The 25,356-nt window shown below is 51.8% G+C and overlaps 1 protein-coding gene across 2 annotated transcripts; it reads right to left on the reverse strand.

The window, feature by feature from the left end:
- Positions 1–1,366: 1,366 nt before the first annotated feature.
- On the reverse strand, positions 1,367–23,524 carry ARHGEF5 (Rho guanine nucleotide exchange factor 5). 2 transcript variants are annotated; one of them, XM_081147405.1, is made up of 15 exons: positions 23,439–23,524; positions 14,307–17,412; positions 13,722–13,779; positions 13,235–13,299; positions 12,799–13,052; positions 10,492–10,652; positions 9,833–9,985; positions 9,405–9,534; positions 9,106–9,180; positions 8,648–8,737; positions 7,404–7,561; positions 6,605–6,766; positions 5,127–5,197; positions 3,459–3,563; positions 1,367–2,295 (listed from the first exon to the last, which is right to left on the reverse strand). In XM_081147405.1, exons 2-15 carry the CDS (start codon positions 17,398–17,400, stop codon positions 2,138–2,140), a joined length of 4,734 nt encoding a protein of 1,577 aa, XP_081003531.1. In that variant the 5' UTR covers positions 17,401–17,412; positions 23,439–23,524; the 3' UTR covers positions 1,367–2,137. The 2 variants fall into 2 exon arrangements, with proteins under 2 accessions (XP_081003531.1, XP_081003532.1); XM_081147406.1 differs by lacking the exon at positions 23,439–23,524 and adding an exon at positions 23,376–23,433.
- Positions 23,525–25,356: the final 1,832 nt, after the last annotated feature.

The raw sequence follows: 25,356 nt of genomic DNA on the forward strand, positions 1-25,356 counted from the left end.
ATCTGCGGAAGGGACAATGATTGGGCCTGGACCCAGTTCTGTGAAACCCAAGGTATAGAAAATTTAGCAATTCAGCTGAGATGACTCATATAAGTTTTGTTAGTCTGTTTTTCATTTTTCTTTTAACACCAAGGACCTAAAGACAGGTAGAAACCTATTGTCTTTTAATATCACAGATGAGAATGACCCAATTAAACAAACTCATATTAAATACCTGAAGAGGGTTTCAGCCTTTCAGAAGTTGGCTTCACCGGTGCTCAGAAAGCCTTAGCAACTTCAGACAAAGAAGCAGTCATTCAATTAAAAAGATTATTTGCATGTATATCATTCAGAAGTTAGTATTTTACCTCTCTGGGAAAATTTGGCTGGAAAATCTAAGGCTGGATATGCCTCTGTTTGAGTCATAAGGCCACTATTCAAATATTGGTTTGAACAAATAAAATTAAGATTATAATTATTGTTATTGCTGTTAAGAAAAACCAGTTAATTTACATATAATATATACATATTAATATATGATATATTAACAAAAAGCTGGCTTTATGAAAATAGTGAAAAACCTCAATAGAACTTTTCTAAAACCATCCCATTTTAGATTGTTTAGTAGTGTCAACCTGTTTAGGATAAAGTACTATTAGCCCTATCTTAATTACGATAGGGATAACTTTTCTAAAAATTAAGCAAGCCAGCTTACATTTCTGGATGGACTGAAAACAAAATGTGTTATGAAAAGTGATGCTATCAGGTCATGTCATCATTAGCTGGATATAGAATGGGGTGTAGCATGACTCTCACCTTTGTACAAAGCTGCAACGCAGTTTTCCTGCTGAGCCCTCCCAAAGCCAAAGCAGAGGCACAGACTGTCCAGGAAAGGACTGTAATGGCCCAGCTTAGACAATGGCTGTGCAGGTGCTGTATGAGGCTCTATGTGAGGGAAAAAGTAAAGAGTGATGCTCTTCAGCTGAGAAGGGGGATCTGATTGGAGCTAGACAATCACACACTGTAGAGCTGGACGGGACTTCAGAGTTACTTGGTCCAAGCCTGCATTTTACATTTGAAGAGACTGAGACATGCGCAGGCTGAATCATGGCGGTGTGGGGACTGGAGTATGGGTCTCTTGACTTGGATCCTACGACTCTTTTCATTACGCTGTACTGCTTTTCACAAACAGGATGAAACAGCCGGGAAGATACCTTCACACTAATTCAAATCAAAATATAAAATCATGAATGGTCTGAGAAGGATTTCCAAATCCACTCCAACTAGCCTATACCTTACAGTTTAGTAAAAAGAGAAGTTTGAATTTAACATTTTTATGACCCATCAATTCCTTCCTTTTCTTTTTTTTTAAATTTTATTTTTGTTTAAAATATTATAGATGTCCCTTTTTCTCCCTTCCTCCTAATTTCTTATACAACCTCTCAGACCATACCAAGCAGAGAAACTGCCTAAATTCTTGGGAGTCACAAAGCAAGATTTGACAGATACCATGGCCTAGGCTCTATCTTCGTCTTTCATGACACCTGGAAGCCCCCTGGGACTCCATGTTCTGAACCCCACCCAGTGCTCAAGAGTCTCAGGAGAAAACGTTCGAGTAGTGCCAAGTTTATTAGCGTGAGAGAGCATCCCCCTCACATCGCCATCAGCAGGTCCCAGAGATGCATGCACTACCTCATACCAACAATCATGGAAAATCGTTAGGGTTGGAAGATACCTCAGAGGTCACCAGGTTGATGCTCCCATCTGACGTGTTAACCCCCTTAAACCTCTCCAACCAGTGTGGACTGAGGTCAGATTCTAACATATGGCCACGACAGAAACTGAACCTGCACTCTGGGGGCAGAGAATGCTTAAGTACTATACGGTAGAAGTAAAGTTCTTTGGCGTAGGCCCCACTGGTCCCATTTCCTATGAGAACAGGTTTCCAGAGTCCGGTGCAAAGTCCCTCAGAGTCCCCGACCAAGCACAAGGAACAAAACAGGAGGCAGGGATCTAGCAACTGATGACTGGATTTTGTCTTTGGGCTCTCAGAAGGTCCAGCTCTTGGCCCATAGAAGGCCTCTGTTGCAGGGTTGTGGGGCCAGCCCTCTCCAAGAACATCTTGTCCTTAAGCTCAGGGAGCCCTTCCAGAGAATAGCTAGGTCTGCTTTTCCACAAGCTGTAGCTTGGCCGTCTTGACTCGCTGGGCTTCCTTCAGGTTCCGTGCACGGGCCTCTGGGTTGGAAATGAACTCCACCTGCTGCACAGGAAACCAGCCTCGCTCCCCATCTGAGAGTCGCATGCCCTCCAGCCAGCCTATGGGCACAGGGTGGGTGGGAAGAAGAATTATCTGGAAGACACTTGCCATCATTTCCCCTGAACCTCCTTCCCGGAAACATTTCTGAATCATAAGGCTGAATGGACTGGTGAGCCCCCAGGGTATGGGACACCTACCTCCCCGGGCACTCACCTTGCTGCTCTAGGTCTGGCCAAGTCTAAGCTGCCTACTCAGTGTTCTTTCTCCACTCTCATGGATTGAATTGTGCTCCCCCAAAATATACGTTGAAGTCCTAACCCTAGCCCAGCTGGGCATGGCTCAGCGGTTGAGCACCGACGTAGGATCTAGGAGATCGCAGTTCGATTCCAGGTCAGGGCACATGCCTGGGTTGCAGGCTCGATCCCCAGTCTGGGGCAAGCAGGAGGCAACCAATCAATGACTCATCATTGATGTTTCTATCTATCTCTGTCTCCCTCCCTTCCTCTCACTGAAGTCAATAAAGATATATTTTTTAAAAAGAAAAAAAAAGTCCTAACCCCCAAATACCTCAGAATGAGACCTTATTTGGGAACAGGGTTGATGCAGATGTAATTAGTCAAGTTAAGATGAGCTCAGCCCAGCGGGGCTTGGCTCAGCGGTTGAGCGTCGACCTAGGATCCAGGCGATTGGGGTTCGATTCCTGGTCAGGGCACATGCCCAGGTTGCGGGCTCAATCTCCAGTCAGGGGCATGCAGGAGGCAGCCAATCAATGACTCTCTCATCATTGATGTTTCTCTCTCTCCCCCTCTCCTTTCCTCTCTCTGAAACCAATAAAGATATATTTAAAAAAAAAAAAAAAAGATGAGCTCAGGCTTAAGTAAGGTGGGCCATTAATCCAATGTACCAGGTATCCTTAAAGAGGGAAATTAGGACACACACACAGAAGGAAGACAGAGGTAGAGACTGGAGTTACACTGCCACAAGCCAAGGAATACCTAGAGCTACCAGAGCTGGGAGAAAGCTGGAGGCTGGAGAGGGAGCATGGCCCTGCCAACACTTTGGTTTTGGACTTACGACCTCCAAACCCATGAGAGAATACATTTCTATTGTTTTATACCACCCAATTTGTGGCACTTTGTTACCGCAGCCCTGGGAAGAGAATACGCCCATCTACAGTGTCGCGCCTGCAGCGCCAGCCTGCCCCTCGAGCATTCTGCCTTACCATCGCTGCTTTGCTGAGTCACCATCACCACGTCTGCCTTCTCCAGAGCCAGCTCGTCGTTCTCTCGGGGCTTGTAGGCTCGAAGGCACTGCACTTGCGGGGAGTCTGGAACAGACGAGTGTGGAGAGAGGTGAGAGGCAAGCGACTGGGACAGGGGTCAGGAACTGCAGGGGAGGCTGGGAGGACTTGGATGGGAAAAGGCTGGGCTTGTGAAAGTTACAGACAAGAGACCACTGGCAAAGTCCTCATCTTTACCAGGGAACGAAATGGTTGACCAGGAACTAGAAATGCCAGAATTGAAATGAACCAAAAATTCTGTTTCTCTGGGGAACCTGAATGGAAAACTACACAGGGCACACCTTTAGTGCCTCAGTATTACAAACACTCCAGACCCATCTTCCCTCTGGAAGCTTCCCGACTCGGTCCTTAGTGGATTCTGAACTCCTTCAAAACTGACGGTCTCGGGCTAGGCAAGACCAGGTAACCCCGGCCTGGTTGACTCTGCAAAGAGGTTGTAAAACCCGAGTTTCTATCTCATTCTGCGTTTTTCCCCCGGTACTCGATGTGACCCCCGAGGAGACTTAACTGGTGGGGTCCCAGGTCCAATCTAAGAAGGCGCTCAATCCCCTTCAGCCTCAGTTTCCTCACCGGCACATGACTGGGTTGACCAAGAAGATTCTTGAGATAATTCTGGATTTCCCTTATTTCTATATTGTGAATTGGGGGAAATTCCTCCAGTTTTGAAGCTTGAGATTAATACTCTCAGAGTACTCCTGACCCACAAGCATCCGTCTCCCGCGGGTTTACTGCCCTTTCTCCTTTCTAACTGCACCGGTGTCCTCAGAGAGGAACAGAACGTGCCTAATGACCCACACTTCTTCCAGAGCCACCCTACGCCGCCCACAAGGTCACAGCGGAGGAGGAATGATCCGCTGTCCCCCCAGCCTGTGGACTGAAGCCCAGCGGCAGGATGGAAGGTGGGCCAGGTAGCAGTACTCAGTCTGCAGCCCGCTTCCCCTACTTCCTTTCCCACACTTCCTTGTATTTGTTTGTTCTTTTGAGTCAACGGAGCTCCAGTCTTCCTTCGAATTCAGTTCCTTTTCCATATGGATTAGGGAATCCTTGCTGGTGGACAACGGTGGGGCTTATAGGAGACCAGTCCTTATAGGACTCCAGTCCTAGTGTGAATGCAGACACACTCATTACTTGGGGCTACCTGTGAGAGCCTGGAAGCCTGGGGTAGGGCAGTGGTCTCAGGTCATCCTATATGGGACAGGGTGTGCTTAATAAGACAAAACTGTTGGGCCATTGTCTCACAACTCCCACTCCAGCCCTGCTTCCTCCCCCTAGTTCCCCTAAGACCTTCAAGCAAGTGACATCCAGGCAAAAAAATAACAGGATAGACTTAAGGGGCCAAATATTTAAAAAGGGCAAACTATTGCCCCAGGTAGGGATGGCATGGGGATGAGGCATTGCCATGGTGGTGGGCAGCTTTAAGCAGATGCATCTCAGGTGGTTAGCCTCCAGTGGCCAGTCTTCAGCCCTGAAATTCTGGACAAACACACTAAACAGAAGCCTCCCTGAGTTACCACCCGGCCCTCTCAACTCCTGCCTCTGAAGGAGACTTCTGACCCTGCCATTTCCTCTTCGTCTCAGACTCTCACTCACCGCAACACTCCAGAAGGTCCAGCTCCTCTCTGGGCATGGCCAAGGCGGAGATCCAGCGAAGCTTTTCACTCCTGAAAAAGCAGAGGGGCACTGCTTCAGAGGCAGCACTAGCGGTGGGACGAGGGGCAGCAATGGGAACAAATGTGGCTGTGGGAAGAACCTATCTAGCTCAGTGCTGTCTAGGGCAAAAGCCGGCGGGACCCTGCTTGGCTGGGAACAGGACAGGACCTTGAATTGGATGTTAATGTCTAGCCAACCTTTAATTTTTCCTTCACTTTCCAAGTTTATCCTGTCAGTGGCATCTCATATCTTTCAAGTGGGGACATAAAGTCAATAGTTAGAAACAGGTGCATTTTCCATTTTGGGAACTGTACTAAGCTAAATGTTTATCTCAGTTTAGATTCCCCTCTGTCACTTTGCATAATTCTTGACACTCCTCTGCCCACCTCCTTTCTATTAAATGTCTCAGAGATAAAAATCATTCTATGATAATAATTAGATCGGGGAGCTCTATCTCCTAATTTTTATTGTGTAATATCATCCTAGCCTAATTTTGTGATCATCTAAAGGTTTTTGCATTATCTTAGCCTTGGCTTCCAAACACGCCAGAGTAACTGAGAGCTGGCACTGCCACTGTTCCAGGAAGATGTGGCCCAAAGCACCAAGCAAAGGCCGTGAGGCCGTGTCTGATTACTTGGTGTGGGTGATACTGTGCATCCAGAATCCTGCACCAGGCCCTCTGCCCCGTGAACACAGCACTATTGATCCCACCCTGGAAGGTCTTCCCAGGGACAGTACTGAAAAGTTGAAACATGAGGAGCCTCACACTATTAGGTATCATGGCAATTCTTTTTCAAGGAAAGATTTCACGTATCTTTTATAACATCACCAAAAGGTATCATCTTGTAGCTACTCATTATTACTGGCCCAGTGTACCAGATTTTATAGCTATTATTTTTTAATATTCTCCAACATGTTCTCTATGTGTGAATGTATTTTTCAATTATTATTATGAGTACATTGAAGTTCTCAACACTATGGATTTCTGCTCGACACAGGACTGGGTTGGAAGATGGGACAAGGAAGGCCCGAGGCACCCAGTGCTTGTCCCATTCACACAGGTGCACCAGCATGGGGAACGGGGATTTCTGGCTGGCACACATGGGCACTCGCTCATGGATGTCAGTAACCTGACTCTAGTGACTCCACACCTGTCCATCTCCTTTCTGGTAACTCACAGGCTTTGTCCTTCCAGACTAAAGGGAATACGGTAGATACGAAGATATGCCCTCACCCACCCCAATCTCCTGCAGGTGCCTATTAGCGCCAGGAGTTTGGGTTTCTCTGTGGATGCTCTCAGGTCTAGCATGGACTCAACAGTGCTGTGGCTGTTTATTGGACACATTCCTGCCTTGGTCCCACTTCCTTCCCAGGCTGCCGTGCCCCATCCCCCAGCTCCTCTGCCAGCCCCATCTCACTGAGTCTCCGTGCTGAACAGGAACTCAGCCTGGGTGCCCTGTGTGTTGTGCAGCAGGAAGAGCCGGAAGAGGTTTTTGTGAGGTCCATGGAGCTTCATTTCACACTTTTCCCCCCGGATGGAGGAGAAGGGAGCGTGGTCAAACACCAGGAATCGGCTGCCCCTGCAAAGTACAAGGCTTTTCAACCAGATCTAGCATTGTCATACCTCATCCACCTTCAGATCTCTGGATTCCAAGTGTCTGTCTTTGGCATCTGTAGCCTGCAAATTCTCCTAAAGCCATACCATGATGCTAACTTGCTCTCAGGGTGATAGCTCCAGGGTCCCCAGGGATCTGTCACTAGCTTGGCAAACCACATATCTAGTCTCATGGATACTTCACCACTTTAAAGAGTTGCAGACAGAACCAATATAAATTTTCTAAGTCCCTTTGGACCAAAGAGTTAGGATCTGGAATTGGTTAAGTATCTTTAGGCTAGCAGGCTGAGCATGGCCCAGAGAAACCACAGAGTGACCAATTGAGAACGCAATAGCTGATTTGCTGCATTTTGCTCTGTGTCTATAACATGGTACAGGTCTTGCCGTGTGATCTTGTGACATAATTTGGTGGGATCCCCTTTTTTGCTTTGGATCTTTCTTTCTCTTCTCTGTGCCACGACCTGTGCCACAACCTGACTTCACAGGTTGGGCCATTGAGAAGGGTTCCTTTAGGGACACGTCCCCTCTCTATCCCTTGTTGTCCTGCCTCTGGCCTCCCCTACTTCCCCCTGGTGCTCTGGCCTCCCATTCCAGTCACTGACTCTCGGGGCCGAGACAGCAACAGGCAGTCGTTGAAGAGATGCAGATGGATCGGGCGCGTGTTCAGCTTCCTTCGCAGCCCCGGGGAGACGCTGAACTCCAGCGCAGTCAGCTCTCCACTCTTTACCAGCCAGCGTGACTGTGAAATGAGCGGGAAGATCTGCAGGGCAAGGGAGGGCAAGAAGGCATAGTCACACGCAGGACCAAAGTGAGGCTCCTCTTGGTCCTGCCCTCCTCACCATGCCCCCTCCCCGTAAGCTCCACTGACAATCAGCTCTTCCACATCTTCCCGCTTGCTCATGACGTACCTCTCAGACTCTGCTTCTCTGTGGACCCCCCAACCAACCACCAGTGTCTACTGTGGTCCAGCTCCCATGTGCACAACTCAGGCCATGGAAGGTGCCTACGGTCCAACTCGAATAGTGACCATGTGAGAAAGCTCAGCCCTAGAAACCTGAACTGAAGGAGACGTGACAAGCCCAGCTAGGGCATGTGATGAAAGAAGGCAGGGAACAGCATGTGTGTGTGTCTCAGAAATTAGAAGGTTGGGCAGTTCCCACATCGGTTCTTTCTTTGATTATAACCAGAGACGTGAGAGGAGCAGCTGGGATCACATGTGCAAATGAGATTAAGAACTAGGTAGAATCTGCTTGGAGCTGGAATTTGGGCAAAGATAAGGGTAGAAACTATGATCGATATGTAGACAAGGGATGGTCCCTCTCTTGGGGAGATAAGAATGGTATCTGCTCTGAGCTGGAATTTAAATGTCTACTGCAGATCTGCATTTGGATGGGAAACTTTGGCCCTAGTTTTGGATTCAATTTTATATCTCTGTGGCTACACTAGAATGGAGACCATAAAATATTGACTGGTTGAAGCACCAGATACACGTCTTTATAAAGACTTTCACTGATAAATTCTCTCTCGTCTGCCCAGTTCCCAAGTGCACTCTCTGCCCCTCGGGAGACCCTGTCCTTTCTTATGTCTCCCTTTCAGTTTCTTTATATACACACAAGCAAACGCATATACAGATTTGCACCCTCCTACTTTTCCACCAAAGGTAATACACACAGTTCTGCATCTCCCCCTTTTCACTTAACGGGGTATCATGGAGAAGGAAGTAGGCACTCAGGCACCCCAGAAACTGGACAGAACAAAGGCGTGCAGACGTGAGGCTAGAGACTGGCATGGTGAGAGCAGGAGAGCTCTGTGTTAGCAGGTGACCTGCTGACATGCCGAGACTCACTTTGCACTCGAACTCAAACTTCTGGCTCAGGTAGATGAGCTCCTCTGTCCGGCGCATTCTCTGGACATTGTTGTTGCAGTCCCGGATCAGCTGCGCAGGGCAGGGTGAGGAGAGAGGAAGAGCACTAGGTCAGAGGTTTGACCTCTGAGCCCCTACAAGGAATCTGGAAATCAGTAGTTGTGACAGCGGGTCTTTCTACAGGCCCACACTGCATGAAGGCAGCATCTGGTTGAAGTTTTGGGACCCTGGTAGACTTGGTATGACAGGGTTAGCATTCCTGAGCCAAGCGAAAAGATGGAATCTGGAGATTGGCTGCAGCGTCCTTTGGGCGGGAGAGGAGGCTATGGGTGTGGAGGGAGGTTTGGTGGATATAGGAGGTGCCTGGGATTTCCCATCAGCCGTGGTTGTGGACCTGGGCCCAGAAGACCTCTCTGTGAGGGGAAGTGGGAGCTGCCTACCTCCTCCAGGGCGTGGTGCGCCTTTGTGGCCTCCGCTTCCTCTGAGGACCCAGGCTGTGTTCTCTTCAGAATGTTCTATAGAACAGAGAGTAGAGCAGCTAGATGGATGAGGGATGGGAAACAGGAAGAGAGGATGGGGGTGGGCTAACGGAAAGGTCCAGGAACACAATTTTAGTAGCAAATTCACCCTGAGAAAGAAGGGTGTGGGTGGTGGGGAAATGCCCATTGTCCACGGGGTATGGGGCAGCACAGGAGGGCCCCCTTTGAGATGAGGGGAGAGTCCTAGGTGGGGCCTGTACCTGGAGCAGCAGTTTGAGGCGGGTGATGCGCTGGAAAGGCAGGATCAGGAAGGACTTGAGGGACAGGCGCTGGCAGACAGGGTCACTCTCCAGCTTCTCCAGGACCTCGCGAAAATTGCTGTTGGAAGCCCTGTGCAGACAGTGAGCCAAGTGAGGAGGGGTGGGGAATGTGGGGACATGGTGAAACATGCACAGTGAGACATCTCTGGGTCAGGGAGGAGTGGTGGGATCTGGTGACATGGAGCCAGACAGGGCACAGACATAATGGCTGAGGGCCTCTCACTGCAAAGGGCAGGTGGGCCTTGAGATCTGGGAGCAGGCACAAGGAAACATGCTTTGGGGACAGCACTCTGGGTTGGGGGTTGTAGTTTGGGTACAAGGTCATGTCCCGCCCACCCCACATGGGGATGAACGGGGTCAGGTCTCACAGCAGATTCTGGAAGGTGCGCTCCTGGTAGGTCTGGTTGGTGACGTAAGGCAGGTACACCCTGCGGAAGTGGGAGGCATGGTTCAGGACGACATCACACACGTGGAAGGTGAAGATGTTGTTCTCGAAGTTCTCCTCCAGGTCTGAAAGGAACCTGAGCGAGTTCAAACAGGTCTCGTGAGACCCCTGGGCTTCACGTGAGCTGCTGGCTGAGCCCTGCTGTCCCTCGAGCCTGTGATGTCTCCATTAGTAACTAACTCCTATCGACTGCGCTCAGCTCTGGGCCCCTGCTCTGCACTAGAGTCCTCTCCGAGGCTGCTCCTAGTTTTCCCTGATCTCACTCTCAGGTCCTAATATTCCATTTCTTGTTCCTTTTTTGTAACATGTTCTGGTTTTCTAACCTTTAGATGCTTCCCAGTCTCATCTCCAATGCCCTGCATGCACACAGTTCATCCGAAACTCAACCCAGGAGGCACTTCTCAGTCATTTGTTCATCCACCAGTGGCTCTATACATCCACCGCCCCTCCTCCTCTTTTCCCTCCCTCTCCCCGCGGCCACTGGCAGTCAGGGAGGGAGCAGTGGAGAGAAACCCCAAGGGAAGGTTGACAGGATGAAGACCTTGGGGCTGAGTGAGTGGCCCCAGGGATACAGGATCTTACGTGGCGCTGACGTCACGCACGTCCTGGAGGCGGGAGAAGAGCCACTGCTGCTCCTGGTTAGAGAGGATGGCACGGAGCTGGGCTGAGTGCTGGAAGTGGTCCACAGCCACGTTCAGGCTGCGCAGGTAGGAGGCCTCCGACACAATTAGCTCAAACTTGGCCTAGGAGTTGGGGAGGAGGAAGATTAAAAAAAACACTTTTTGAGTCCCTGGTGTATGTTTTAGGGGTAGAGTGGTGACCAAGACGGATCCCTCTGTCGCCCACCATCGCACGGGAACCTAAGCTGATACTGGGGAGAAGGAAAGAGCACCAAAGCCAAGGGAGGAATGTGTGCAGGCCCCACGGGTGAGAGAAAAAAGATGCTTCCCAGAAACTTAAACTGAGCGTTTCGGAACCATGTGCTATAGTAGTGGCAGGAGATGAAGCCAGAGAGGCAGACCGGTGGAGGCCTGGAGGATTGTGTAAACAAGGTAAGAGAGTTTGGGCCAGAGACCACGGGGAAACAAAGAGTTTCTACATAGAGGAATAACTCGATCATCAATGTATGTCTAAGCACAATGTGGAGAAAAGGCTAGAAGGGGCAAGAGAGCCATGTTAGGAAACTGCCTTAGTGAGTCCAGGTGAGAGATGGAGGGACACTGGAAGAACCCGGTTATGTGCTAGGAATGGGTCTGAAAGAGCTGAAAGAGTCACGGCTAATGCCTCCATTCTGAGTCCAGTAACTGGGAAAGTGATGGAGTCACTCCTGAGCGGAGAACTCCCAAGGTTCACTTGTACCTGTGACTTCTTACTATATGACTCTGGGTGGCTCATTTACCCTCTCTGGACCGGTTTTCTTGTCTTTTTGTGCAAGGATAGTGACCCCACCTGACAAAGATGTGACAGTCAAGAGAAATGGAGTCAGTGAGAGCATTTCGTAGCCCCCAGAAGTGCTGTTTTATGAAAGAAACATGTGCTTATGAACGCAGAGGCTCGGCTTCTCAGAGACATGAGGCCGGCTGGCCTGGGAGCCGCGGTGGACCCGCGAGTGTGCTGGAGGCGGTAGAAGACAGCTCGGCTTCAGACCTCATCCCACTGCTAAGTCCACAATTACAGGGCAGAGCAGTGATTTCCTAAGTACCCTCCAAGAGCTTTAAAAGTTGAGGTCAGAGCAGGGTCTCCAAGTCTGAGCCTCAAAAATCCTAAAATGCACACCTGCCTCTGTTTGACCCGGTAAAAGCAGTTTATCCACAAGTCTTTTGGCCCACATGCTTTTTCCTCCCCACCTCTGAAGGGGAGAGCCCAGCACTCTACATAGCAAACCACATACCACACACTATGTTTATAGCCAGATACGTGTTATTTCACTTAAACCGCACAGCAACCTGGAAGGTAGGCATTCATTATCCTCAATTTTCAGATGAGGAAACTGAGACTGAGCAGTTATATAACTTGCCTGAGGTTACAGAGCTGGTAAATGCTGAAGCCAGGCTTCAAACCCAGCTTGCCTGATTATGTTTTGCATGATTACTACATATTAGCAACTTATCTTTCTTTTCTTTTTTTAAAAAAATTCTCCCAGTACCTCTTTGCAAAGCAGTTTTACAAATGAGGAAACAGAAGCTTTGCAAGAGCAAGTCATTTGGCCAGAGTTAAATAGCTAGGAAATACTACAGTGGGCTGCCAGGTCATTTACTCTGGAACCTAAGTACGTAAACACTGCTCCAGGGCACCTTTCCATTGTGCCACACTGTCTTCCTGGGAAGAAAGGTGTATTTCAGGTTGGTTGCCAGAGAAGCTCTCCATGCGAAACCCACTAACGGTAATAGCATCAGACAAACAGCCTCTACTACAGTCTTGCCATTGGGAGTAAGGGCCAAGCAGAGACTGATGGCCATTCAAAAGCTTCTATGGGTCCAATGGAACACAGGACAGGTGCAAGGGGCACCCAGTCTTCAAGGGACCCAACAAAAAGCCCCTGTATGTGCCCTGGCTGAAGAGGAAATCTTCAGCGGAGCCTGAAACCCTGGCTGAAAGGGAAATTTTAGTCTAGCCTGAAGCAGTAGTGATGGGATTAACTCCACAGTCTCCCAACAAATTTGGAGGCATGGCCGCTGTGTATGAGTCTGAACCAATACTGGGTGGTAGGAAATGGCCATGGCATGAGAAGTGAAGGGGCAGGCTGGTGGCGACCTTCTGAGATCGACTCAAGTCCAGCAGAGTGAAGATGACTGATAGCTGGGGCATGCACAGGTGTGTGGTCATGGTGAGGATGGGGGCCCTCCCTCCTATATCCCTCTCCCTGCCCTGCCCTGGCCTGCTGGGTACCTCCTGCAGCTTTTGGTCTTCATGGGTCATGGAGAGCAGCACGGTGCTATTGCGCACCACAGGGATCTCCTGCCAGAGGGAGCTCCTGGAGGCCATGGAGAGGCGCTGCAGGTAGGACTCTGAGGACACCAGAGCCTTCCGGGGCTGCCGGGGGGAGGCGGGCCCAGGGGCCTCCGCCAGGTTGTCCAGCCGCTGCTGGCTTTGGATCTCCTTGTTCAGAACCACATCGCTGTACTCCTGATAAAGCAGCTGAGCTGTGGCGGGGGAAGAAGCAGGGGAGGGAGGGAGTTAGAGACAAAGCCACCAGAATGCTTCTGGATCTCCTGGCAACTTTCTCGCCTGTAGGTATCCCCTCCCCACTGTTACAGCCATGAGACCCTCTCTAGGCCTGGGTAGAGCACCTGTGTGCAGCTACATTCTGTTTCGAGATACTCACAGGAGTTGATGAGCTTCGAGCAGCGTCTTGAGAAGCCTCCCATTGCCTCCTTTGGCTTTTTCTCCCTGTGGAGCAAAGAAGAGCTTGGGGTGCCTGCTGGCCACTAGGTTCTGAGGAGCCCCAGGCAACTGTGGACGGGCTAATCTCTAACCTCTGGGACGTGCCCTGGGATGTTCAGGCCAAGGCCCCTGGAGAAGAATGTTGTCGCCTGACCCACTTGGGGTAGTTTGGAGCTTCTTTGGATGTCACATGGAACTTTTACAGGGGGTTTGGGTCATGGCCAACGGGCCTGGGGGGTTGGAAAACTAGGACTCGGATAACAAGACCAGGCTGATCAAAGGGCTCCCCCTGGAATCCTGGTGTCTGTCCCTTTCCCTCCTTCCACCTGGAAGAGATAGGGCCCCAGAACCTGTGTCAGCTAATAGAAATCTCAGTATCCTAAGAAAAAAAGAGTACAGTGTGCCTGTTGGGAGAGAGGGTGACTCACCGAAAAACAATGGTGTCTGAAGGGCCAGGGGACTTTTCAGTGGCTGGACCTCTTGCATCTGCAAAGGGAAATGGGTGAAGTAACTGAGGGGTCAGAGGGACATTCAGAGATAGCCGAAGAAGGTAAGACCTAGAGTGTGCGATGCAGGCAGCTGGGAAAGTGTGAGGGGGGAAGGGCCAAAGCAGGAAGCACCTGCGGACACTCCTGCCAGGTACAAACACATCCTCGTGCCGGAATGTAAACTGGACAAGTAGAGGACGTCACGTCTTCTCTACCATGGGGACATCAGACAGGTGTTGGTAACTGGAAAGTGGGGTGTGTTTGGGGGTGGGGGGAGGGTGTCCAGAACAACCTTGGGGAAAAGATACACAATAAAAGAACAGCATGGTTGGGTGACAGTGGGAGATGGACGGAAGAAGGAATAGCATCGCGGTGAGCTGAGAGGCTTCCAAGGGTTTCCCTCTGTGCTGGGGCTGGACACTGGTGAGTGGCGCCAGCAGGGGAACAGGAGGAGCCCTGGGGACAGCAGGTGGATGAGGCGGTAAAGCTGCGGAAAGCTCGGTCCGATGAGCACCCCTGGCTCACCTGAAGGGCCCTCGGGAAGGATGGAAGGTCTGCGCAGGCCTTGCCGATGCCAGCCCTTGTGCTTGCTGGAGCCCTCGCCAGGGGCGGCCGCCTGTGCACCGCTGCCCTGCGGCGGCCTCCCCGGGTCCCGCCGGTGGGGCCAGCTGGACGCCTTCTCCAGGTGGGGATGGCTGGGTTTTTCAGGCTGCCTTGCTCGCCCTAGATCCAACCTCCTCAGGCCATTGGCTCCTTCCTGGGGGACTGTTCTTCTCAGAGATCCCCTGGCCAGGGCCTCCGACTCTTCTGAGAGCCCCGGCTCAGAGGTGGGCCCCTGGAGCCCCGGAGTCCAGGGGGTGGTTGGGGAAGAGGGACTAGGAAGGCTAGTCAGGTTGCTGAAAGCTATGCCAGGGGACACTTCACTCTTACTCCAACTGGTGGACGCCAAAGAGTCTGATGATCGGCCCATGGCTGGGGGCCAGGAGGTACGTCCGGCAGTGTGGGGACTGGGGACCACCCACTCTGGACCAATAGGCCTTGGCTTGGCTTGACCCCCTGAATTTATGAGTGCTCCCTGAGTGCTCCTGTTCCTCCCCCTGGCCTTTGGGGGTAACGGGGGCGGTTCGGGGTGGGGATCTATGATAGGGACAGGGGGTAGAGGCCTGTAGCTCCTCGGGCTAATATGAGAAACAGGAGAATGGTGGGGCTGGAACACATCAGGGGTAGGGGGTAATGGCTTGTTGTATCGCAGCCTGGGGGAGGAAGAGGTCTGAGGATGGTGGGGATCGTCCGGGGTAGAGGGCAGAGGTCGGTACTGCCTTGCCACAGGGGGGTCAGGAACTTTAGGAAGTGGGCCCCTGGGGGGGCCATATAGCTCTAAATTTAGGGGAGGATAGCTACAGTGCCTCAGGGTGGGGACCACCGCACTAGGGTGGCTGTCTCTCTCCACCATGGAGAGGTGGGCGCGCCTCTTCTCTGGGGGAGCAGGGGGTGGGGGTTCATGCAGCCTCATGTCTACAAAGACAGGGGGCGGTGAAGAGCCGTAGGCAGGAGACCCTGGGGCAAAGGCTGGATGATGTGGGGAGCCCCACGGCTGGCTGCTAGGGGTACTGCTGGGCCCGTGTGGATCAGAGGCGAAGTCTCGAGAGTCCTGCCCAGGAGCGGGTGGTGAAATGGGGGATTCGAGAATAACGCTGCAGTCCCTGCTGCTCTTCCTGTCCCTTCTTGGGGCCACAGAGCCATAGATGGCAGGTTTGGGGGGCCTCTGGGGCAAGTCTGAATGAGAGAAGGAAAGCGAGCGTTCCACCAGGTCCAGGTCTGGAGCCAGCTGCGTCCTGTGCAAGCCGGGGAAGGAGTTGCTGCGCAGGTGCTGGACGGCCCCTGCGGGCGTGGTGAGGGGGCTCTGAGGGGGGGCCCAGGTGGAGCTGCCACGCGGGTCCATGGTGGCCTCCACGGAGGAGAAGCCGTGGAGGGCTGCAGGGAGAGTCTCAGAGGCCCCGCAGGGAGACGGGGTGTCGGCTGAGAAAGCAGCTCCGGTGGTTTCCGGAGAATATGCAGCGAAGGAGGCCTTGGTCCTGGGGATGGCAATCGGGGAGCTGGCAGCCGCTGAGGTGGCTGCACTGGGGGAGACGTCAGCAGAAGAGGAAGGAGCTGAATCTGGTGTCCTTGGAGAAGTCTCAGGTGCACCGGCAGAGGCCACCTCAATGACCCCGCTGGGTGCTGCCCCCATCCTCAGCTCAGATCCCTCTGGCTGGAGGTCCTGAGCTGTTTCTGGGTCAGGGGAGCCCCCAGGGGAAAAGGAGCCAGGTAAAGGACTGGGCTGGTGGGAACACCACACTGGCTCCGGGGGAGGCGTCAGAGCTCCGGGAGACAGCTCCTCAGCCCTAAGCTCGGCTTGAGTCCCAGGAAGCCTGGCTAGGGCATCACAGGAGATGGGAAACAAGTCCCAGGGAGAGGCGACCTCGGGGGGCACCAGAGCAGGTGTGGGAGGACCCTCAGCCTCTTCCTCCTCCTCTGCACTGCTCTCTCCTCCCACTCCCCCCAACCCCTCCCCATCCCAATCTTCCGCCTCCTCCTCTTCCTCCAGCCTCAGTTTCCCTGGCAGACCCTGATGTTCCTGCCTTCCGGGTACACTCACTGATCTCCCCATTAAGCTTTGATTCTCCTGGCACTGAGCACCCACCCCACTCTCGTCGGGCCCCCTCGACACCCTCTTCATCTGATCGCCCACTTCCCGGTCTTCCTGGCCTGGAGCCCGTCCCTCCCACTCATCACCATCCACACCTCCCAGTCCCCCACCAAGCCCCTCCCTCTCTCCTAGTTTCACAAGTACCCTCTCATCTTGCATCTGCTCCTGCCTTTGCCTTTGTGTACCATCAACCTGCTCCCCATCCTGTTCCTGCTCCCCTAGAAGCCTGTTAGAACACACAGCCCCTCCCAGGGCTCTGCCCTCCTCCTGTCCCTGCTCCTCCAGCCCCTCAGCCTCCTGGAGATACACAAGCCCTTCTTCCCATTGACTTTCCTGCAGCTCGTGCCCCTGCCTGATGGGCCCACTTTCAGAGTCCTGCAGCGGGGTGGTCCCTGCAGGGTGCTCCTCACAGGAAGACAAACATCTGGCCTGAGCAGAGGCATCTGGAGATGTTTCCTCTTTCTCTTCTGCTTGTCTAAATGCCACCTCCAATTGGCTACTCAGTTCGCTGGACACAGGGACTGTGTCCTGATGTTCGGCCTGGCCAGGGCCGGCCCAGGGCTCTGGGGGAGCTGGTGTCCTTGCCCGTCTGTCTGCCAAGCTCCGGGGCACTGCCTCCTGGCACTCTGGAGTGGCCCAGGCCTCAGTCATAAGGTTCTCCTGGTCAGTCTCCACATCCGCAGGGGCGGCCTTGGGGAAAGAGGTCAGAGCCTCAGGTGCACAGTCACTGGCATCTCTTACATCCCTCTGCTGCATCTCCAAGAGTCTGCATTCCTCTGCCCACTCACAGGATGGCTCCTGGCCTTCCTGAGCTTCTGGCCTCAGGGCAGGGCTCTGGCTTATCCTCATGAGAGCTTCAGGGATAACACTGAATTCGGCTACGGCAGAGGTGGGAGCCAGTGCTCCATGTCGGGGCTCCTCAGCCTCCATCGGGGCTGACTCCTAAAGAGGGTAAAAAACAGTTTCTATCACCTTGTCTGCTTTTACCTCTCAGGAACAAGAGGGGACATTTCTTTGGTTCCACACAGTCATTCTTTGGGACAAAAGGTACTCAACAAGATAAGCTATAGCTTCTATAAATTTGTCGCTCATTTGTTCATTTAATAAATACTTAGCAAGTGACCCTTTCAGGTGGGGGGCCTTCAGTAGTGAAGGAGATGCTGTCCATGTAGAGCCTGTAGTCTCGTGGGAGAGGCAGGTAGACAGGGACTGAATTAGAGCCTCGGCACCAAGAGCTCCAGTGGTCATTACTCGAGCTGGTATTATGTCACATTGTCTCTCCCCGTCTACTCTCTGGACACCAGGAGTGACTCAGCCCTATGTAACTCCCAGACACGGAAAGTGAGTGACACGCCCAAGGCCCAACAGCCCCAAGAAGCGGTGTCTGCGGGGATATCTGTCTTCGTCTGCTAATGGGGGATCAACACAGATCTGGTCATTACAGCCAGAACTGAGGCAAAGTGCAGTGTCACCAGCTTTACACGGGGCCTGGACTGTGCTTGTCCTTTTTACAGTCTTGCACAGCCCGGTAACTAATTAAAACTTTGTCTCCAACTAGAGAGGCAGCTGCCGTGAAGCAGGAGGACTTGTGAGATTAGAACCGCAGGACACAGCGGCCACCTGCCTCAAGCAGGACCATAAAACTGTGTCACCCTCATTACCCTGCTCTCTCTCTCCCCAACAGCCTGTGAACTCTTCTCGTAACTCCTCAAAACCTTGACCTTCCCAGCCCTGCTCTCACTTCCAGCAAAAATTTTGCAAAATACTGAGAAACCGGAGAGGAGTTGCTTCAGTTTCTTACAACTCGGAGCAACCTGCATTCGCTCCCCATCTTTCCTCTTCCATCGGTGCAGGTGTCCCCCCTCTAAGCACCTCCTCCTCCAGCCTTCCTTCGGGAACTATGCTCTCATTGGCACCTCTGCTATGACCATCCCGCCTGCATTGGAGCAGGTTTGTGCCTTTCGTGTTTTTCTAACCTGTAGAAGGAGCTGTTCACACCTGCTGCCTTTACAGCCTCCCACCTTGCCTGCCTCCCCTACACTCATCAAGTTGTTAGGAGACTCTACGGATGCTTGTCTTGGAGGTCCCTGTCCGTATCTGACACTAGAAATGCTCCTTTTCTCGTTATGTGAGACTTACCGGTTTAACCCCTAAGCTCCCCCATCCTCTAACTGCCCTACTGTACTCCTCTTTGCAGTACTTACAAACTATAGTCCGCTTTCCTTCCCCTTTGTAGCATTTACACAATTATAATTATATAATTAAGCATGTATTCCGATGTATCATCTATCTCATCTATCTTAGGTGGTAAACTTCACAAGATCAAGAATTACATCTGTCCTGCTCACGTGTCTATACGTAGCTCAACACCTGGCCCATACTAAGTGCTCAATATTTTTAAATTACAGAATGAAATTCTTGCTTCTCTTTGGGCCCACATTCCCCATATCTAATCTAGTCACCAAGTCCTACTGACCCCACCTCCTCAATATCCCTCAAGTCTGTCCACTTTTCTCTAAATCCACTGCTAGATCTGGTGCCAGCTGCTGTCCTCAGCCCGGCCACTGCACCTGGGCACAGCCTGGCCACTGACCTCCACACAGCTTCTCCTACCCCTTTTCCAAGGCATTCTCTACCTTGCACTTGAATGAGTCTTAAAAGCCTCACTTCCAATTTAAAATCTTCAGTAGCCTCTAACTGCCATTGGGATGAAACCCAAATAATCCAGCATAGGTTAGGTGTCCTCCTCAACCTGGCGTCCCCCTGCCTCTCCAACAGCCTCATCACCTGTCAGCACCCCCCACGCCTTGCTCTCAGTCCCTTCGGCTCACCTCCCTCTCTCTTGAGCACCTTCAGGCTGCTGCTCCTGGGCCTGGAATCAGCATCTCCCGCACCAGAGAAGCCTCTACTGGCTCACACTTGCTGCACTTTTGGTTACATACTGAACATCTATTCTCATGAGGATGCAAAAAACGCAACATTAGCTGTCCAGTCCCCTCTACCTGAAGCTTAGTGGGCACTCAACGACAACATATTGTGCAAATGAAGGAAGGAAGGAGGCAGTTAAAAGAGTGTTGTTCAATTTCTAGTTCTGCCTGTTTCGTATCTTGCAGGTTTAAAAACAATTGTGGAAATCAATTTATTTGAACATCCATTTTCTTATCTTTATAAAGGGGATAAAATGCTTCCTTTGCAAAGAATTCTAATGAAAATTAAGTAAGATAGTGTAACAAGTGCATTGTTAAATCAAAGGGTCACAGAAATGTTAGGGATTGGAACTATTGTTGAGAGAGAGAGAGTGTAAGAGAGAAGCACAGGACTTATGAGCTGGAAGGACCTCTAGGGACAGACAGAAAACTTTGCTTAAGTTACAGATGAGGAAACTGAAGGTCAGATCATCTAGATGCTTGCTCAGGTTCCCTAAGCAACTGGTAGAGATGAACTCAAACCAAGGTCTTCCGGCAAGTCAACTATAAGCAACCGGAAGCCCAGGTGTAAGAAGGCTGGAAGGTCACCAGCCTGGAGAAGACCTCTGGGGCCTATGGAATCCACCGCTGCACCTGGCCCTGCACCCTTCTTGTCTGGTCCAGACTTAAAGTGGAAGCCCCCCCCCCCCCCAAATGCCTGCAGTCCTACTGAGATATGGCATATGCTGGCACAAGCATGCACCCACAGGCACGTGCACGCACATGGGTGCACACACACATAATGAGCCACCCTTGCAGTTTCCACACAATACAGACTGACATAACCAAACAAGCAGGTCCCTAGACACCCTGCAGATGTGATAAGCGTGTGACAAGTTCCTGGCCACCCCATAGAAACAGATACCACCTATACGGGGCAAAGAGCCACCATGTCTAACATAAGCACACCTGTGCAGAGGACCTTTATAACCTTTTCCAGTTAACTGACACAGAGCAAGATCTGCTCCCTATGTCCAGTCCTAAGGACAAAATACTATAATCACTATGGGTGATACTGTGACGTGACCCCATTCTCTCAATCACACATTAAACAATATACTTAATGTACTTGCTCAGCGTAAGCACTTTGTGAATCTTGTCTCCCACCTGCCCAAGGGGACGGTGTAGCTAAACCTGTAGCCCTCTTCCCCACATCTGTATTGTGCTGGCCTTGTACCCACATACCCACCACGTCCTCAGAACAAGCAGTCTCCAAAGGTGTACATGTGTTTAGGCTGTATCTGCTGTATTTAGGCTGTGTCTATCTGCACCATGGGCTACCTGGGCATCTTCAGTTCCATTCTACTGACACAATGCACGTTGCTCCCCTGCAGCGCCACTGGCACTATTTCTAACACAGTCTTTACCCACCTGAAAAATTGGCGGTCACCGCCTCAGCCACCATTCCCTATACTTGATTCTGTCCTTTTATTACAATCAGGCACCACAAACCTAGAACACGACGAAGCTCAGGGAAATCTGCAAAGCATGGTTTAACTCACAGAAAGACATCAGGAGAGAGTTTTTGCATTGCCCACTGAGTTGGAGCTGCCTCCTGACCCCCTCTCCACAGGGGTGAATCTCACTAACTGAGCACAGGCCAAGGCAGAGCAGGGCATCACCTGGACCAGACACATGGTGCATTTGCTGTCCCTGTCCCACATGGAACTTCTTTAAAGACAAAGCTGCAAGTCACCCTGTAACACAATGTATGACAGAGCTCAGTATCTCCCCAGAGCCCCCTAACACCTTGGCTCTTGTCCGTTTATAGTCTGCAGAAATAACACTGTATTTCAAAGACAGCCCCCTCCCCCCCCACCTCCACCATACTGCTCCTTCCAACCCACGCTGCCTGCTCTGTGTGACTCCAAGTACCAGTCTCAAATACGCTGACCCACACTACAAATCACTAAAATACTCAAATTACAACACTTCTGCATTTATACTATGTCGTCTGTACTATTATATTAGGAAAATACCCCCAAATTGGAAGATATGTCCTCATTTTGATGTAGAAAATGAAACTCCCACATAGAGGGATGCCTTTACTCAGTGTCTGACATGATTGCCCCAATGCTACAATGATATGAAAATAAGAGTAGCGACCTGGACCACTAACTGCACAGACATGTGTTCTGACCACTTTAGGAAGCCCCAGCATCTCAGTGAAAACCATAGTGAACATCTCTCATCTATGCCTAATGTCTGAAATACCTCAGCATCCACTGTCTTGCAGATTGGATGGGCTCACAAGAACATCACTGGTGGCAATGCTGACATGTCCCATGGGCCCACAGTGGCCCTCTGCTATCCACACAGATCATGTGTGAGTGACCTCTTTGTGTCCTCAGCATAGCTCCTGAGGGTGCCCTTGTTCTGGCCCACCTTGCAGACACTGTAAATGACCAGCTCCTGTTCACTCCACAGGCACCGGGAGTTGTGAGCCAACGGGTGCTATGAGCCACCTGTTCGGTCTACACCACTGACACCTGAGTAACACTGCTCTTATTCAACCCACAGCCCTGTGAGTGACCCATTCTTGACCACACCACACTGACTGACCACTCCAGACACCACAGATGACATCTTCTCGATTGCCCCACAGACACCATGCTTGATGTGGCCACAGACAACCTCAGAGAGACCATACTGTGGGCAGCCACACACTCTGGGGACCCCTTGACTATGATACATGAAGACTCTTGACTATGTTTTGAGTCACTGTATTTGTTTGATAAGAGGGATTCCCTTGCATGCCTCCTGACCTCTCTCTCCCCTACCAGGATAATGACCCACATTCCTCCCGGAGACAGTCTCACTCAAAATTGACACCCATGTCCTTCCTCCTCCCAGCCCCACCCCCCAGGAACCCCTTCCATAGACATGGCTTCCGATTCAGGCCCAAAGACTGGCCAACAAACAACCCCCTTTTGCTAGGACCTAGGCCAGTAGCTTCTGCACACCCCAGTGTAGCTAAAACAGGAAGTCTGAGAAAGGCCACACTGGGAGCTGTTAGCTAGGAGCTGGGATTTCTGGAGTAGGCCAAGGATGCAGGGCCTCAGAATGCCCTGGAGGGAGCACAGAGGAAAGAAGCTAGAAAAGAAAGCCTCTCTCTGCTCTCTCCCTTGTCTGCTTGACACACCCGTGTCCCTCAATCTGACAAGAGCCTGGCCAGAGTTCACTGCGGTAGACAGGAGGGCAGATCTGTCTTGGGAATCCAAGATCCAGGAAGAGGAGGGACTGAGATCTGAAAATCAAGTGGCATCAGGACAAGCTCTGTGAGGACAGTCTGGCTAGAAGGCAATTTTAAATGATGCTCAGAACTACAGCCTCACCCCACCCCCACCCCCACCTCTAAACAGCTCCCTGCCCACCTCCCCGAGTTCAGATTGCAATATTGAGATTGACAGGAAAGTTTGGAGGTACTTCCCAGATGTGAGAAAGGGAAGGGGCCAGGGCAGGAGTCGTTTTCAAGGTGAAAGCACCTTGGCCAGCAGGGGACAGGTAAGTACTAAGACACACACAGTGCACTGTGTGAATCCACAGGAAGGTGAGTGAAGGCAGGCCCAGGCCTAGTTCAGAAAACAGGAGACAATGAAATATCTACAGGTGGGAAATAGTCCACAAACGGAGCCCCAGTTATGCCTTATGGGGTCAGCTTTCCCCACTCCCAGACTTGGAAGAGCCCTATTAGTGGCCTGGGGAACATCTCGGGGCAGGGTGCCCAGTTCCAAGGCGGGGACCAGGCCGGAAGCGAATTTTTCAGGCCACAGCATTTCCTCCAGCTCCCCTCCCCTTCCAGACCAGGATACTCAGTCACACGCCCCAACTCTGCCCATCTGCCCAGCCCCCCATTTCCGGAGCCTGCGCCCTGGGACCCAGCTGGGGCTGGCCCCGGGGTGAAGGCCTAGTTTCCCGTCCCTTGCGTCCCTCCCTTACCTCCGCCGGGGCTCTACAGCCGCCCGCCCGGAGCCAGGAGCTGCGAGGGAGGAGGGGACCCACCTGGGCAGTGTCACATGCTGTCCCGGCCCCAGAGTCCCCGCGGGTCCCGGGCGCCGGCCGGCCGTCCCCAGCGCAGGCCCTGGCCGCCCCAGCCGCCCCACCCGCGCCGCGCAGCCCCTCCCCGCGGCCCGGAGGGAGGGACCTGGTTCTCCTCGGAAGTTTCAGGTGAGGAAACCAGGGACACACCTTCCTGGGGGAGGGGCAGGGCCCGCCGGCCCCGCCGCCCCATTGGTGTGAAGGCGGCTCCCGCGTCACAGCTGGGAAGCGGCGGCCTGGAGGGAGCCGGTGCGCACGGGCCGGGAGCCGGGGCAGGGGACAGCGGCCGGAGGAGTGACCGGAGAAGGAGGGACCGGGAAAGAGGGGGGCCTCCCCTGTGCCCTGTCTGTTGCTGAAATCTGCCCTGGCGTCTCTTTTCCCCTGCATTTCTTCACCTGCGCCTGACACTGGACCACGCTGATCTGCCTTTGGTTGCCTTATCTGTCTCTGGACGTCTGAGTTTCTGTGTTAACATTTCTGAGTTAACATTAAGGCCTCGATGTTAATTCCCTTCCTGTGACCCCTGTAGGAGGAAGGGTGTATCCTGAGTTCTCTCTCTCTCTCTCTTTCTCTCTCTCTCTCTCCCCCTTTCTCCCCCTCCCTCTCCCTAGGAGGCCGTCTCTTAGGGCCTAGGAATGCGCATCTCTGAGCCAGCCTGCCCGTCTTTCCTCTAGGTGTTACCTGCGCTCATCTAGGACGTCGATGCATCTCGGGTGTTCTCCTGTATTCTCCCCAGGACCTCTGTGTGTGTGTGTTTGTACTGAAGTATCTAAGCCCATGTCCCAGGCCTGTGTGCTTTGCGCAGCTGTATTTTTTCCTGCTTCTTTCAGGGAGAGCTTATGTTCTGCTGGTCTGAGTCCAAGCCTGAGTGGGTCTATTTTTATGCATCTCCATAAACTTCAAAGATGCCAGAATGTTCTGTGGTGCAGCCACACACACACACACACACACACACACACACACAGCCCTAGGGGATGAGATTCTTGGTATCTTAGTCAGACCACCCCTACCCCACCCATCACCCCAAAGGTTCCATGCTCCATGCTGATTAAGCCGAGTGGAATCTGCATGGGCTCTCTGGCTAGTTTGTTCCTGGGAATGACAAGACCTATGAGCCCAAACAGCTAGCGGGTTAGGCCCTTTCCAGATCACTGTGCCCACTGGCTGCTGTGTTGAAGCCGCTGACCATGTCTACTAGGTTTCTGAAGGGGACTTTAGGATAGAATGTAATTAAGGCAGAAAGGTATCTTCTCCAATAAAGTCCCGAAGCATCTCTATGTTCAAAGAATGTGCTGCTTCGACTACACTCCTCTGAGGGGGTAAGCCCTAAACCGTTCAGCAGCCTTCAGCCCTCCCTATGCTGCTGTGGAGGTGTGGGAAGCATGGGGGGAAACCAGGACTAGGAGTTCAGCGATAAGGTCTAGCATGTGCCATAAGCTCAGCAAGGGGATAAAAGTGGTGAGTGCATTAAGTCAAAAAGTTCGTTGCAGCATTATTTGCAACAGCCAAGATATGGAAGCAACCCAGGTGTCCACTGATAGAGGAATGGATAAAGATTATATAAACACGCACACACACACTGGAATATTATACAGCCTTGAAAAGAATGAAATCTTGCCACTTGAGACAACATAGATGGACCTGGAGAGTATTCTGCTAATGAAATAAGTCAGACAGAGAAAGACAACTACTGTATCGTTTCACTTATATGTAGAATCTAAAAAAACAAAGCAAATGAACAAAACATAAAAACCCAGATTCATAGAAACAGAGACCAAAGAGATGGTTGCCAGAAAGGAGGGGCTGGAGGGGTGAGAGAAAAGGGTAAGGGGGATATAGTCATAATATTGTGATAACTTTGCATAGTGACCAATCATTATTA

The sequence above is a fragment of the Miniopterus schreibersii genome (assembly GCF_964146895.1).
Source record: "Miniopterus schreibersii genome assembly, chromosome: 9".
Taxonomy (NCBI): Eukaryota; Metazoa; Chordata; class Mammalia; order Chiroptera; family Miniopteridae; genus Miniopterus; species Miniopterus schreibersii.